The 14,241-nt window shown below is 45.2% G+C and overlaps 2 protein-coding genes across 3 annotated transcripts; one reads left to right on the top strand and one right to left on the bottom strand.

Moving 5' to 3' along the window:
* Positions 1-3,149: 3,149 nt before the first annotated feature.
* Positions 3,150-7,209, top strand: Ate1 (arginyltransferase 1). 2 transcript variants are annotated; one of them, XM_076791759.1, is made up of 8 exons: positions 3,150-3,511; positions 3,746-3,872; positions 4,022-4,152; positions 4,230-4,648; positions 5,304-5,459; positions 5,772-5,944; positions 6,011-6,272; positions 7,022-7,209. In XM_076791759.1, the coding sequence occupies exons 1-8, from the start codon at positions 3,415-3,417 to the stop codon at positions 7,181-7,183; spliced, it is 1,527 nt and encodes a 508-aa protein (XP_076647874.1). In that variant the 5' UTR covers positions 3,150-3,414; the 3' UTR covers positions 7,184-7,209. The 2 variants fall into 2 exon arrangements, with proteins under 2 accessions (XP_076647874.1, XP_076647873.1); XM_076791758.1 differs by lacking the exon at positions 5,304-5,459 and adding an exon at positions 4,918-5,079 and having other exon boundaries at positions 3,151-3,511.
* A 506-nt stretch (positions 7,210-7,715) lies between these two features.
* LOC143356239 (sialin) lies at positions 7,716-13,432 on the bottom strand. The gene is made up of 5 exons (XM_076791757.1): positions 13,282-13,432; positions 10,311-11,142; positions 9,908-10,227; positions 9,577-9,821; positions 7,716-8,242 (listed from the first exon to the last, which is right to left on the bottom strand). The coding sequence occupies exons 1-5, from the start codon at positions 13,313-13,315 to the stop codon at positions 8,090-8,092; spliced, it is 1,584 nt and encodes a 527-aa protein (XP_076647872.1). The 5' UTR covers positions 13,316-13,432; the 3' UTR covers positions 7,716-8,089.
* Between the last annotated feature and the right edge of the window lie 809 nt (positions 13,433-14,241).

The raw sequence follows: 14,241 nt of genomic DNA, 5'->3' as shown, positions 1-14,241 counted from the left end.
CGCAACTTGTTGACTTCTTCTTTTACTCATAAAAGTTGCTCGACGTTGCTTCAGTGTGGACACAACTTCTGAAGTTGGGTATCGATGCTCGGAACTTTGACTCCTAGAGAGCAGAACAGAAAAAATTGCATGTTCGAACGCAAAGATGAGACTGCGATCGAATCTGAAGCAGCTTGTGCTCTGTATCGCCGGAAAACATGCTTTCAACCCCTTCGAAATTTAATGCAGAACGGTGGGACGCAGCAGCTAATAATGCCGTTAAAAAGATAATCAACTTGGCCTGGGGATAGTGCATGCTGAAAATTGCAGCTCGTACGGCCGCCGGTGTGCAGAATCTTTTCCATTTCCAAGTTCGAAGCATTTCCATTTCCAGAGACTTTTCCATTTTCTCCACGGATTCGGGGAAAATGTGTATCCTTCGTAGGGTGCGGCCTTTCATTTTCTCGATACTTGACCGTGAAATTGGCTATTTAGAATCGCGTGTGTCTCCTCCTGGACCTTCGACGATGCCTACCATCGATTCGTGTTTTAACGAACTCGATTCAGCGGCCAAGTTGGACCTATTTTTTCTATTTGGTACCAACGACAAAGACACTTTTTTCGATTAGGATCCAGCATCCAAAATCCATCCAAAATCGATTAGGATCCAGCATCTATAATTGTAGATTTTGCTCTCGACGAAATTCGCGACGAGGGTGGTCGTCGACCGCGACGGCCGTAAATTTAGGTCCACGGTGAAGCACTTTTTGTCGCCTTCTTTTTTTCTTTACCGAACAAAGAGGCGACAAAAAGTTGCTGGATGTTGCTTCAATGTAGACATAGTAAACAGAACTTTTCTGGGAAAGCTACCGTGGCGTCTTTCTGCGTCTCGGCCGCACAGACAGTCAATGAAGTGTGAAGAGAAAACGGAAGACGACGGGAGGGGGAGGGTGAGTTACTGACGCTCGTCCCGTCCCACCACCCAGTTCGCTTCCGGTAAAGCGGTGAGAGTTAATTTACGCGTCGTCGCAGTCCCATTAATCCTCGCGCGCGCGAGATATCGCCGAACAGGAGGATCGGGAGGATCGAAAGGGCCGGGATGAACCTCCGTCGCCTGGTAATTGCGCAAGAGTTCCGTGAAATAATATAATCCGACGTGCTCGACGAGCTCGACGTGCTCCAACGTGCTCGTCGTACCGAAGGTTGGACCTCTCTCCTCTCTCCTCTCTTCGCTCGCATCATCCCCCTCTCTCTAGCCACCATTGACGTCACCCGTTGATTCTGGGAACGACGAATCCCCGTAGCTTCGAGGACCTGCCGAGAGAGGGGATGTACACACCGCGTGGTGCGGTGACAGCGGAGGGAGAAAGGAGGAACCAGGGATGTTCAGGGATGTTCCATCGACGGGTCCTGGACCAAGGGATCGTTCTCTTCTACGTAACATTTCCGTGTCTGGATCGCAGATCCAGATTTATTTGGTCTTGAAATCCAGGCTCGAGGGGTTTCGTTCGTTCTTTCTACGGAATCAACAATTTTATACTTCGCTTCGCTATAAATCAATTTCTTCGATAAGATACCCCTCGCAAACCACGCTTACGTCTCGAAGTGTAACTCGTGGAAATTACAGTGATGTACATAGCTAAAAGTATGCGAGCAAGTCATTCCACAAGAGTCAACGTTCGCGGGAATTAATTTTGAGGTTAAAAAGGGAACAAGTGGAAAATACATTACAGCAAAATGCACGCTATGGAACGGCTTATGACTGTTGCAACGCCGTACCTCGTCTATAAATAAAAATCCGCATGAATTCCTTAAATCGATCGATCCGTTAATTATTTAGTTTGAGGTTAAGCGGGTACATAAATGTACTTACGTGAATGCATTTGTTTTGTACGCGTCGCGTCGGTAGTCAGTAGTATAAGTCTGCGTTGGACCAGGCATTTCGGTTCGTCGATACTGCCCTGGCAGGCGGAAACCGTTGCCAGTCGAGGGAGCAGGATATCCCGGAGGAATAATAGATCAATGTTTCGGTCTGTATAGTAAGGCAAGGGACGCCTGTTGATATAAAACAGGAGTAACTTCATTCATGAGAATAGCTGAACGCGAACACGTTGCGCCATTTCGAAATTTCCCCGACGACTCGAATCCAATGAAATGGTACTTCGCGTGCCGAGTCGTTTTCCAAGAAGTTCGTAACCTCCAGCTTTTCCGGCAGCAATTATCGAATATCGACATTGCGAATGTTATATACATACGTATGTGCAAAAAATGAACCAAACAAATAAAGGATTGTTTTTCTATGTAGATACATACCTACATACAATTGTTTACCTTGGTACACGATCGAATCGGAAGCACAAAATCACGGGATTTATCGATATCTCTAAATTTTTAAAATGCTCTAAATTTTTATCACGACCAATCACCAGCAGTGCAACGAATTTTCGCAGATTTCCATGGGCGCTTGGTCTAAATTTAATTGTATTTTTCGTTTTAACGAACGTGAAGAGCTGATGGGTTGTCAGAAATTGCGGTTTTCTGCGTGCGAGTGCGAACTTTTATAACCGATTGTACTACTATACTGTGAAAAAGGCGGGGAAAACAAACGGGTTCGAAAGACATTGACAAAATGGTAGATGAGAAAAGGAATAGTCTGTTCTCGTATTTTCTGTCGCGAAATTATCCAATTACTCGTTTTATGAGAAATTGGTTGCGATCCGTGCTAGATCGTTATCATCGTACACGATATTGATGTTTGGCTCTGTTACATACATCGTATTCTATCTAATGCCAATTTAAATTCGATCGAAATATCCGCGTTTCAGCGCTACGGTCGCGCGCCGCGCACCGCGCAGTGATCAGAGAGGAATAGTGCTGGCTCCTAGTCTAATTGTTAGCCTGGACCAGAACCTGAATCATCTTACCTGTATCATTAGCAGCGGATTCCTAATAATACCAGAGTGAATGCTACTTCTATGTTAAAAGAGGCTCTTCTATGTAGGCTCTGATCCAGCCTAAAAGATGATGCAGGTTCTAATACAGGCTAGAAAGGTGATGCAGGTTCTGGTCCAGGCTAGAAAGGTGATACTGGTTCTGTTCCAGGCTAAAAAGACGATGCAGGTTCTGTTCACTCTCATTTCCTCTCTGCAGTGGTCATATGTGGGACAGTTTTTTCACGCATGCGCGGAAACACCCGTCCCTATATCATGACTGGCGCCGCGCCGGTTGAAATTGAAACGAGATGACAGCGTCAGAGACATTTCCTGTTACGGAAGGTTATACTTTGTAAATATACAATACGGTTGTCGAGCTGTCGTCGTGGAGGCTACACGGACAACTCTCACACCGAAGAAACGATCGAATCGGACCCGAATAAGCAACATTTAAGATAACCGTTTTAGTAACAGGACGAGCGGAGGAGAAATAAGAAGAAAAATGGCGAAGCAATCGTACAGTATTGTCGTATATTACGCGAAAAAAGAAAGAGGCATGTGTGGCTATTGCAAAAACTCCAACATGAGCTTCAGTTCTGGCAAGTATAAGCATTAGAGATTTCCTTTTGTTTAGAACTCCGACGATTGTTCGTATATCCAATACGCACGGTCGCATCGTTTCGTTGAAGTCTGCTCCATAGGTTAAGTTGCTATCGTGACAGGTCACAAGTTATGCATATGTGGGATTCGTTAATATGTCGGAAGCTGTCTAATTAAAAGAATTAATATAGTCTACGCGTGGCCCTTCCTATTCCGAGGTTGACGCATTTCAGGCATGCAGGCAGTCATCATGGAAGTTCAAGATTATCAAGCTCTGATAGACAGAGGCTGGAGAAGAAGCGCTTGTTACTGCTACAAACCGTGCATGGACCAAATTTGTTGTCCCTCGTACACTATCAAGTGAGCATACTACAGTTATACTTATCGATTATCGACCGGCTGCTAGAATTTAAATGGAATGTCTATAATACCCTGCGCTCCAATGGACCGGAGTCTATTGTCGTCCACGAAATAAACATTCACGTACGATCCATAATTGTGTACCGTAGATGCGAAGCATTAAATTTTAAAATCACAAAGTCGCAGAAGAAGATCTTGAAGAGAATGGGAAAATTCTTAAGAAACGAGTTACAAAAGGATGATATGATGGACACGAGCGAAGAAGAACGAGACAATACGGGTAGGGGCATCGTTGGTTTCAGATCTCTAAACGATGATTTACGGTTGTCTAAATAGCTTCTGCGTTTTACTATATAGAAATCGGTCACTTTTCTCGCTCTGGTAAACATCTGGAAGAAGATACTCCCGAGATAAAAGTCAAGGCTGTGGACGACGAAATTATCGCCAGATTACAGCCTACGAATTCGGAGAAAGGTGCGATATCAGACCTGGGAACACAACAAAAGCAGCCGGAAAGTATACCACGAGCAGCAAATCAGAACGAGAACTGCCAAGCTGCCTCCAGAAGCTTAGAATCTGTAGAAATGAATCCGACCAGAGGACCCTGTAAAAAGGCGAAACTTTTACGTATAGAGCGCAAGCAAAATAAATTGTTGGCTCAAGGAAAGACTCAAGCGGAAATAGACGCTATGTTCAAAAAAGATAAACAGCAAAACCAGGGGAAAAGCTTGGAGGAGCTGTTCGATGAAATGTTGAGTGGAACGAATAGACTGGAGGTAGGGCAATTAGCACATGGTTCCTCGATTATTTTAGTTCGGTATTACACATATATCATAAGTTGGTCCTCTTTTCTCCAATTTTTTTCACCTAGAAGGAAAAGTTAGTTTCGAATGTTGGAAGAGTGCGATGTTAGATGAGAAAAAACTATATTTCGTATCTTTTTCTTTTCTTAAGCTATAATTCAGTTGTAGTAGTTTGTTACGAGGATTAGTTTGATCGCTTGATGTTCGAATAAATGTATGTTAAATTTTTGCACCTTTGCAAGCTCAAACTAGTTCGAACTACGCCAATGAGCTCCGAATACCTAAATACCGCAAAAGAGTCGTTCGAGGTATTCAAAAAATATCAGACAACAATACACGGAGTTCCAGAGCAGAAAGTTACAGAGAAACGATATATGGGATTTCTCGTGAAGTCACCTTTACAGGTAATTTCATCATCTCCGATATCTTTTCGTCGATTAGCTATCCCGAAATTTCTGTTGGTCTATTCGTTGTTGCGCGCACACGACGTCTAATATCATACATAATTCTAACCGAAACCCCCATAAAAAAAAAAGAAAAAACAATGCTAGCAATACACGATTGGAGCAAAGTGGACCGTTTTACGATTTATGTCGTCCGTTTATTAAACGATCGCCTTTTCTGTTAGATCAAATCGGTCAGAGTAAAGTCTGACGATTTTCTCGAATCGTTCGACGCGAGTGCAGACCTTTACAAAAAATATCAGATGGCTATCCATGGGGAGTCAGCAGAGGAATGCGATAAAAAGACATTCCTCTACTTTTTTGTACAGCATCCTTTAGAGGTACACTTTGTATTCAACCAGTTTCATTATCTCGTTCGAGTTACGATAAGAGACTTCAATACACCGTTTAAACTCGTATAAATTATGTATGATATTACCGTGATATTTTTATCGTTGATGTTTTTGTTGCTGTTGTTGTTGCTATTGTTTTTGTTTTTGTCCGTTTCGATCCCACGCTTTACATGTTGTTGCTATTGAGAAACCTATATCAATTAAGGAATCCTTAACCGTGAAACGTAGACCATTCGAAACTATTGAATACTCACCGCCGGTAGGCGACGTGTTGATCCTCTATGTGTTTGCCGGTTTAAGCCATGGACACCGGAGAATGGACCACCGTGTGGCTACGGTGCGTTTCACGAACAGTACTGGCTCGACAACGAACTGATAGCCGTCGGAGTGATAGACATTTTACCGTTTTGCGTTTCGAGCGTGTATTTCTTCTACGATCCGGCATACTCTTTTCTATCCCTCGGAACGCTTAGGTCAGTATCCTAATCGCAAATCTTCTCGTCGTATCCGTGCAACTTTACCGTCTTGTTGTTGTGCAGTTCTCTGCGAGAAGTTTACCTCACGAGGCAACTGAACAAATCGGCGAAGGATTTGCAATATTACTACATGGGATTCTACATACACTCGTGCCCGAAGATGCGATACAAGGCGAGAATGAAGCCGTCCAAGTTGCTCTGTCCCGAGACGTACGAGTGGTTCGACATCGATCCCTGCATCAAAAAGCTGGACAAGGAGAAATATTGCCGGTTCAACGAAAATCTCGATGCCATCGATCAAGATACTGTTGTCGATACCGATAAGGTACAACGTAGATCATCACCGATTAATACTAGGTTTACGGAGCACTGAAACTGACTATTTTACGTTACTTTATGAAAATAACAAGCACGTGCTACCCCAAATTTTTAGCAATATTTTTAGAGTAATATATACCCAAAGAAATAAATTTGCTGAATAATTTCTCATCTATGCATCCTTACAATCTTAATATTTTTAACACTAGGTTTACGGGACCCGTCAAAGTGACGGGTTTGAATATTTTTAATTTAAAAATATTAAGATTGTAATGATGCATAGGTGAGAAATTATTTAGCAAATTTATTTCTTTGGGTATATATTACTTTAAAATATTGCTAAAATTTGGGGCAGCACGTTCTTGTTATTTTTATGAAGTGATGCAATATATTCACTTTTAGTGCTCCGTAAACCTAGTGTTAAAAATATTAAAACCCGCCATTTTGACGGATCCCGTAAACCTAGTGTTGAACCGGTCCTCTCGATCAATTCTTGCGAGATAGGAGTGGAACGATTTTGAGAGCCATAACTTCCATGTAGTGTTTTTTGGCAAGTGAACACGTAAACTGTAGAGGACACGCGAAGGTCGGTCCTGTGTTCCCTTTTAGCGAAGTAAAAAGTTTCCGCTGGTCGAGAGGGCTGTTTGAATCCTGTAAAATGAAAAATATTTGAACATCCAGAAAAACGTGAACGAAAAAGATTGAGTCGATCGACGAGTTACGATCAATTTCCTTAATTTAATCGTTCGTTCCCAGGTACTGGTTTTGTATCGGCAAACAGCGATGCCGTTCAGAATCTACAGAGAACGAGTTCAGCAGCCGATAACGGAACAGGAAGAAGAGAAGAAGGAAGTCGAAGAGTATGCGACTCTGGTCGGAATGAAGTGTGCTCAACGCATGTTGCTTTACCGTACTTAAGTCAGCGATACAAAAAAAAAAAGAAAGAAAGAAAGAGAGATAGAGAGTGAGTGAACCATATTTTTCTTTGTATTCATTTCTCCGATACAGGCTGCCAGTTTCGACGAGTGTGTCACACGTGCTGCAGATTTTTATGCATTTATAGCAATCGCTACAGAGCATAGTTTCGATCGATCGGTCGTTAGAAACACGAATTCGGCGAGACGGAACGCTGTAGCGGTGTCGAATAAAGTATTTGCGACGATTCATGTATAGAACGCTAATAAAAAATTTTACCGAAACTTTCGCTCGTTTCACCGAAATATTTTCGACTGTCGAATCCAATAAATTCGATCTTGTTTGTACGAGGCAACGCGTAGCATGTTCTGTCCAACGAGATGATGCAGTGAAGATAACATTCAACTCTGTCAAACTATAGTGTCAATGTTTACTATTGCATACTGCCTCGTCTCGTTGTACAGAATCTTATTTAGACGTCGTAAGTTCGGTGCTAGGTAGGTTCCGATTCGTCGACAAGAAGAAAAGAAGCTGATACGATTTAAGGCATACTTTATTAATCCATATTGTAAAAATCCGACAATCGCTCGTATTAGAAAAACATTCGAAACGAAATCGCGTATAAAATTAAACCGTTTCATTTGGCATAGGTAGTTGTCGCCGTGCGAACAACGTGTCTTGTACTATAAAATTTCACGCTTGTGCGAGCTGCGCGTGGTGACGGTGATCGCATCCTAAACAGACGTTCGCAACAAAATGTTTCACACCGAGAGAATCCGGCCAGCGGGTGAAAGTTCATTTGGTCTTCATCATGGTCGTCGTGGTCGTTGTAGGCCGTGGCGAGTCATGGGGCCCCGGGCTTGGAGTCGTTTAAGACGATACCGAGGAGCATGCTTCGACGTCGAAGGTCTAATTCCTCCCACCCCGTTCCGCGTCGTCTTCGTCGCGTATCTCGTTCCAACTCTGAATGTTCCCGCTGCCGCCGATGATGAACATCACCATGCAGAAGATGCACACGGCCGCACCGATCCAGAACAGAATCTGCCACTTCTCTATGGGATTCTAGAACGGAGCGACAAGCACTGTCAACTGCGAACCCGTTAGCGACTCGCGTTTCAAGCGTTTCACAATCACAATTGTTACGCGTCAACCTTCCAGACTTACAGTTCACAGATGTCCGTTCGTTCCAAGAGTACTATAATCTAATACAGAACAGTTTTTGTAGCAGTAAACAATTTTTCTAGTAAAAAGAGTACTCGTGGAGCGACCATAGTTGGACCAAAGACACAGCTCTGTTAGCTCTAACGGTTTAGGTTTTTACCGATGACCAAGCGTATCCCCCCAGTCACCGCGTGCTATGCAATGGATGAAAGCGGTGATGAAGCATTGTGCGATAGGCGTGATAGGCGTGTGCATGGAAGCATGGGTGCGACTTGTAGGTACTTCTCGTACTATAAACGATTCCAGATATAGAGACGAGCGGTACCCACGAGACGCAACCAGCGTCGACGGTCTGGACAGCCGGGAACGAAAAGCGCTATTCGTTTTCGTCTACGCCCAGCAAATGAATTTTCCTATGTGCCACACGTTCGTTCGTTTCGAAACGGGACAACCGCAACGTTGCGAGAACAAACATGCTCCGGATGCACCGCGCACACAATTCCCCAGTACTGCCCGTACTATGAGTTACGCAACACAGTACAAGGCTGTACAGAGGTCTCGAGTACGCCAAGAACACGATCTGCAAACGCTTCGGTAATTCGCGTCGTACCTCGACCGTATTCATCATCATCATCATCATCATTTTCGAAATTTGAACGAACGATCGCGCTGCCGCACAGTGTCCGATCGGTTATGAACGTCGGCAGAAAATTAATAACTTCTGAATTAATCCGTTTTAACGCTAGGTTTACGGAGCACTAAAAGCGAGCAATTTACATTACTTCATAAAAATAGAAAGAATGTGTCTATTCAAGTTTTTGGCCATTTTTAAAATAATATATACCCAAAGAAATAAATTTGTCGAGTAAATCCACGTAGATGGATCTTCGCAATCTCAATAACCGTAAATTAAAAATATTAGAACCCGTAAACCTAGTGTTAAAGAGGACACGATTATTTAAAAAAAAAAGCTACGTTACATTACTGATGTTCGACGAGACAAATTTTGTTAGATCTCGTACATTGAGAACTGGAGTTTGCGGCAGTGTCTCGAACACTGTGCGGCGGCGCGGTGAGATGCAGACGCAACGCAATCGTCTAAAAGACGATATTGCAAAACTCGACGGGCACAACGATTATTCTAACGAGGTGGAAAAAAGCGGTAAGCGGTCAACGAATTAAAAAGCAAGCCGTACCATTTGCCCCAGCCAGTTGAAGAGAAAGAGGATACTCACTCCGTACTTTCCGGCAATCTCCTCGACCAGCGGCGAAATGATCATACCGGACGTGCAGCCGACCGTGTTCATCAAGCCGTAGATGAAACCGGCGAAGTTTGGCGAGAGGTCCTGGTTGTTCGAGAGATTCGCTATGGAGGCGGCGCCGTTGAAGCCGAGGGCGAACACCAGAAACACGTTCGCCAGGACGAATCGGCAGCCGACGTAGCCGACCAGGATCAGGAAGATGCCGGGAATGAAGTGAGCTGAAACACGCGACGATCTTTATAGTAACGATTAATTAATCTTGTAAAATATGACAAAAGGGAAGGAGGGTTGGGAACGAACTTACAGAAAATGGTGGCGCTTTTTCTGAGCACGGAGATACTGCAGAGCTGTTTGCGCTTGATCACATCGCCGGCCCAGCTGAAGAAGAAGCCGAAGAGCAACCTGCCCGCCCACGGCAAGCTGGCAGCGGCACCGCCTTTGGTAAGCTGGAAGCCCAGTGCTTTCGTCAGATAGAGCATCATCGAGTTCTGGTAGAAGAACAGCAGGAACATGTTGCCGAAGTGGCAACAGACCAGGCTGAGGAACGGGATCGAGGTCAGAATCTCCTTGATGGGCGTTTGCTTCAGCGTCGGCTTCTTCGCCCTGACCGTTCCCGCTTGTGCCCTGAAACACGATCGGATGATTCTTTAGGAACACAGGTTTCTACGGGGAGAATGTCAAACATAACGCGTAACGAATATACCTACTGTAGTATGTACTCCTTCTCCTCGTCGGTGATGCCAGGATGCTCGGAGGGCGAGTCGAAGGTGAGGACCGCCCAGAACAGGATCCACACCATCATCAGCAACGAGGGAATGTACCAGGCGTTCTCCCATTTGAGCTGCTCGGCGATCGCGGCCACCATGGGGTAGGTGAGGATGGTGCCAAAGGTGCCGCCGAGCAGGGACCAAACGAACCTGGACTTCTCGTCGGGCGGGGACCATTGAGCGACCAGAGAATGGCACGCGGGAAAGGTCACACCTCCCGCCAAACCTATCACCACTCTGGTCAGCAAGAGAACCACCCAGTGCAGCTGCGCCAAGATCGGACTGAGCAGAGATACTATGGCGGCCACCACCGAGGTCCACAGGATCGCCTGTTTCGGTCCCCATCGAACCGCCATCAGCCCGCCCAAGAAATTCCCAGGAACGTTCCCGTAGCTGTAGGCGGCTATCAGCTGGCCCCTGACCTCCGGCTTCCATCCGAACGGCCTTCCGTCGACTAGCACGACATCCGACGGTCTGATGTCGTCGTCCTCGGCTTGTCGCGGAAACCGAGCGCTCGCCGCAGCCGCAGCCGCGTGCTCCGCGGCTCGTATCCGCTCGGACAAGATGTAGTCCTCGAGCTCCGCACCTGGATCCAGGAAGGATATCGCGCGACGCAACCGAGAATCCCCGGCGCATGCCCCGCCCGTCGAGTTATCGCCAGTCGCCTTTATCATCGGCACCGCCAGGATCGGCATCTGCAGGCGACACATGTAATTTGTCCAGCAGGCCGTGAACATCATCACGGCGATGATCACGCGCATCGGGATCCATCCTGAAAACAGACGACTCCGGTGAGATCGACGCTGGGCCAGGCGAGCATACTCGCTGCTACTCCGTCACGCTATGCACAACATGTAGACTCCGGATTTCTTCATCTAGCATCGATTGCTAGACACGGGAGCTAACTATAAATTGATAATTTTAATGCAGTGAAAATAATCTATTAATGATCTTAAAGTCTTTCTATCTCAAGGTCTTTCAATCTTAACACGTTGAACGCCACTTAGAATTATTTGTGCAGGTTTTAAAATGATTTTTTACGTTGATATATTCATTGTACTAAACTTAATTAGGATCTGTAACATGCAAGAAAGTTGGAGGATTACTCAGTATCGTACATTTAATTTTTTGCAATTTTTATTTCATTCAATAACTTACTTTGATTTTATGGAATTTTTGGGGTTTCTAGTTTGGCGTTCAAAGTGTTAAAGTCTTTCAATCTTAAAGGCCTTCGATCTTAAAGTCTTTTAATCTTAAGATTCTTCAATCTTAAGGTCTTTCAATCTTAAGGTCTTTCAATCTTAAGGTCTTTCAATCTTAAGGTCTTTCAATCCTAAAGTCTTTCAATCTTAAAGAGTTTAAATGCCCCCTGTTTGAAATAGCCCCTACCCATTTTTATCTTAAATAAATAAAATCCGGAGTCTACTCGTAGGTATCAAATTTTCGCAACTTTCGAGAAATCTCTATTTATGCCATCGAGATACCGAGATCCACGAGTTCGCGGATTCTTTGCGCTCCCGTTTCGAAATCGATGGATACCGAAATGTTCGGAAAAATTGCGATTCGATAGAGTTTCATTGCCCGAACCAAATTCTTATAGAATTCTGCGATAAATCGGGCAGCGTTACGGATTGGTTTCGGACTCATTCGGATAATAAACATATAAACGTTTCAGTTTGACCGTTGCAAACCCGCGGATGGACCAGAAGCCCCCGTCGGAGCTGCAGAGCTTACTTAGCAACCTCCATATCACGGAATCCGGACCGGTGAAAAACTCCCCGATGCCAGAAAGACCTTCCCGGATGGAACTCATAATGAAAGAACCGACTGCTTGCCGGAATCAACGAAATTAGTCGGCACGATGTACCGAGCAGGAGCACGCGATTGCCATACCAACTGTTCGATGTTTCTCGAGTTCTACGAATTCGACTGTTTGAAATTCCAATTTGAATTTCTCCGGCTATGCGTTCAAGTCGCTAATTTCCTCTACTTATTATACGCGCGTACGTGCGCGGAGATGTATACGTATGTTATTCGGTAGATTTCCATGGTCGAGACCGAGGATAGAAAAACTCTAGCTCGCGGCTGGGAAAGTTGTTCTCCGATTTTACACAATTTTAAAACACGTACGGAATCGACCACCGACGAAAAAAAACGAAGAGGATGAAGAGGAAGATCGCGAATGCTTTCTAAGGCTAGTCGAGAGGCTTTCGACCGGAATACCCGATCGACTTTATTCCGCAAGAACGATGTGTTCGAAGACGAGGGTCGCATAAGAAACGTACCGAATCATTCTCGATTCGTAGAGATTCCCGAAAATCGAGCACGAATATTCGAAACTAGTCCCGCGGTCCGAATAGATCGGCGATATCGGTTGAAACCGTGTGTTACCGGTGTACGCGCGGTGTACATACACACATACTCGAAACTTTCCTGTAACGGTCTTCGAGTCTCCTATCCTGCCGGCACAACATCGTCGCAGCGCAATTACAAAAGAAAGTTCACGAGCACTTTCCATCCGCTCCAACGCTGTATTTACAAACGATCCGCGTGTGTGCCATTGTTCACGAAATTATTACCGTCTCTAATGGCCACGATGCTACCGTTCCTCGTAACCTCGCGCTCTCTTCGCGGTTTCCGTATTCAAATCGACAGAGAGAGAGAAAGAGAGAGAGAATTACCCGAAGAATTTCGTAGGAAAAATGTCTATGCCAATCGATCCAAATACCGAAAATTCATGAGATTCTTTGATCAAATTCAAACGCGCTAGCCGATCAGAGAAACCGGTTGCTCGATTCCGACAAGACCGAAGAATCAAGATTAATTTGAAACGACTTTGGAATTCGTCGAGCAATTTTAAAAAACTTTTTCTTAGTAACGGGAATGAAATTGTTGGCGTAATAATACTTACGCGGAATGAAAGTTCTGTAGAACAGCTTGTACATGGTGGTGCTGGTTCGCCGAAGGGTTCCGCAGAGGCCTAGACCAGAGAGAGAGATAGATGATGATACCGTGGATCTCAGCGTTCAGGACATTTCAGGATCTTCTTCCGATGGGAACACAAACCCCGTTCCGAAAAATGATAGAACAACTCGACGAATTTGAACGCGAACACGCGCGCACGGATACGGATACGAACCCGAATCGGTTGAATGTGTCACTGATGACACCGGTTATCCGGCCAGCGTATTTAAGGAGTCCGCAGGTGCGACTGAGTGGGGGATGCCAGGTATATTCCTTCCAAACCCATGGAAAACAGGGGGACAATCCCCATCGGAATCGGTCGAGGCTGCTCGCAACGACCCCTACCTAGGGGGTCCTCGCAAGGGTGCACCCGAAAACCTTCCACGAACTTCCCCGACCCCCAAGGACGGTCGCGCTTCCGGTCAAGCTTCACCGGCATACTTACAAAACACCTTTCTCTCTTTCGTTTGCTTTGCTTCGCAAACCGCTCGACTCGAAGTCGAAAACACCGAAATGTAAAAAGAGAGAAAATTCCATTTTCCTAGGGAGTTGGTCGGATGGGTACGCTTAAAAGGACGAGAAAAATTAGCGCAATTACTAGAAGTGAACGGTAGTTGGATCTATCCGATCGATTTGTTCGGATTTTTCTTTCGCGGAGTAAATAAAGACATGAAAATAGCGTGCGGTACGATGCGACGCCTTCGTTACCGCAAAATTGTAACACAGACTGATCTTTGCGTTTGAAAAGCAACCACATACTCGGGCTGGAGAGGGAACCTAATACACAACGCCTGTTGCGCACCCGCGCCTCCTCTGCGCTCGCGATTGAACGCAATAAGCGTTGTTGCCCCTTGTCCCGCACGCATGTTTGCCGTCTATTTTGCATCCTCGGGGCTTCCTTAATTTC

Source organism: Halictus rubicundus, chromosome 8 (assembly GCF_050948215.1).
Source record: "Halictus rubicundus isolate RS-2024b chromosome 8, iyHalRubi1_principal, whole genome shotgun sequence".
Classification (NCBI taxonomy): Eukaryota; Metazoa; Arthropoda; class Insecta; order Hymenoptera; family Halictidae; genus Halictus; species Halictus rubicundus.
Note: the sequence above shows the minus strand (reverse complement) of the source record. Positions and strands in the feature narration are given on the sequence as shown.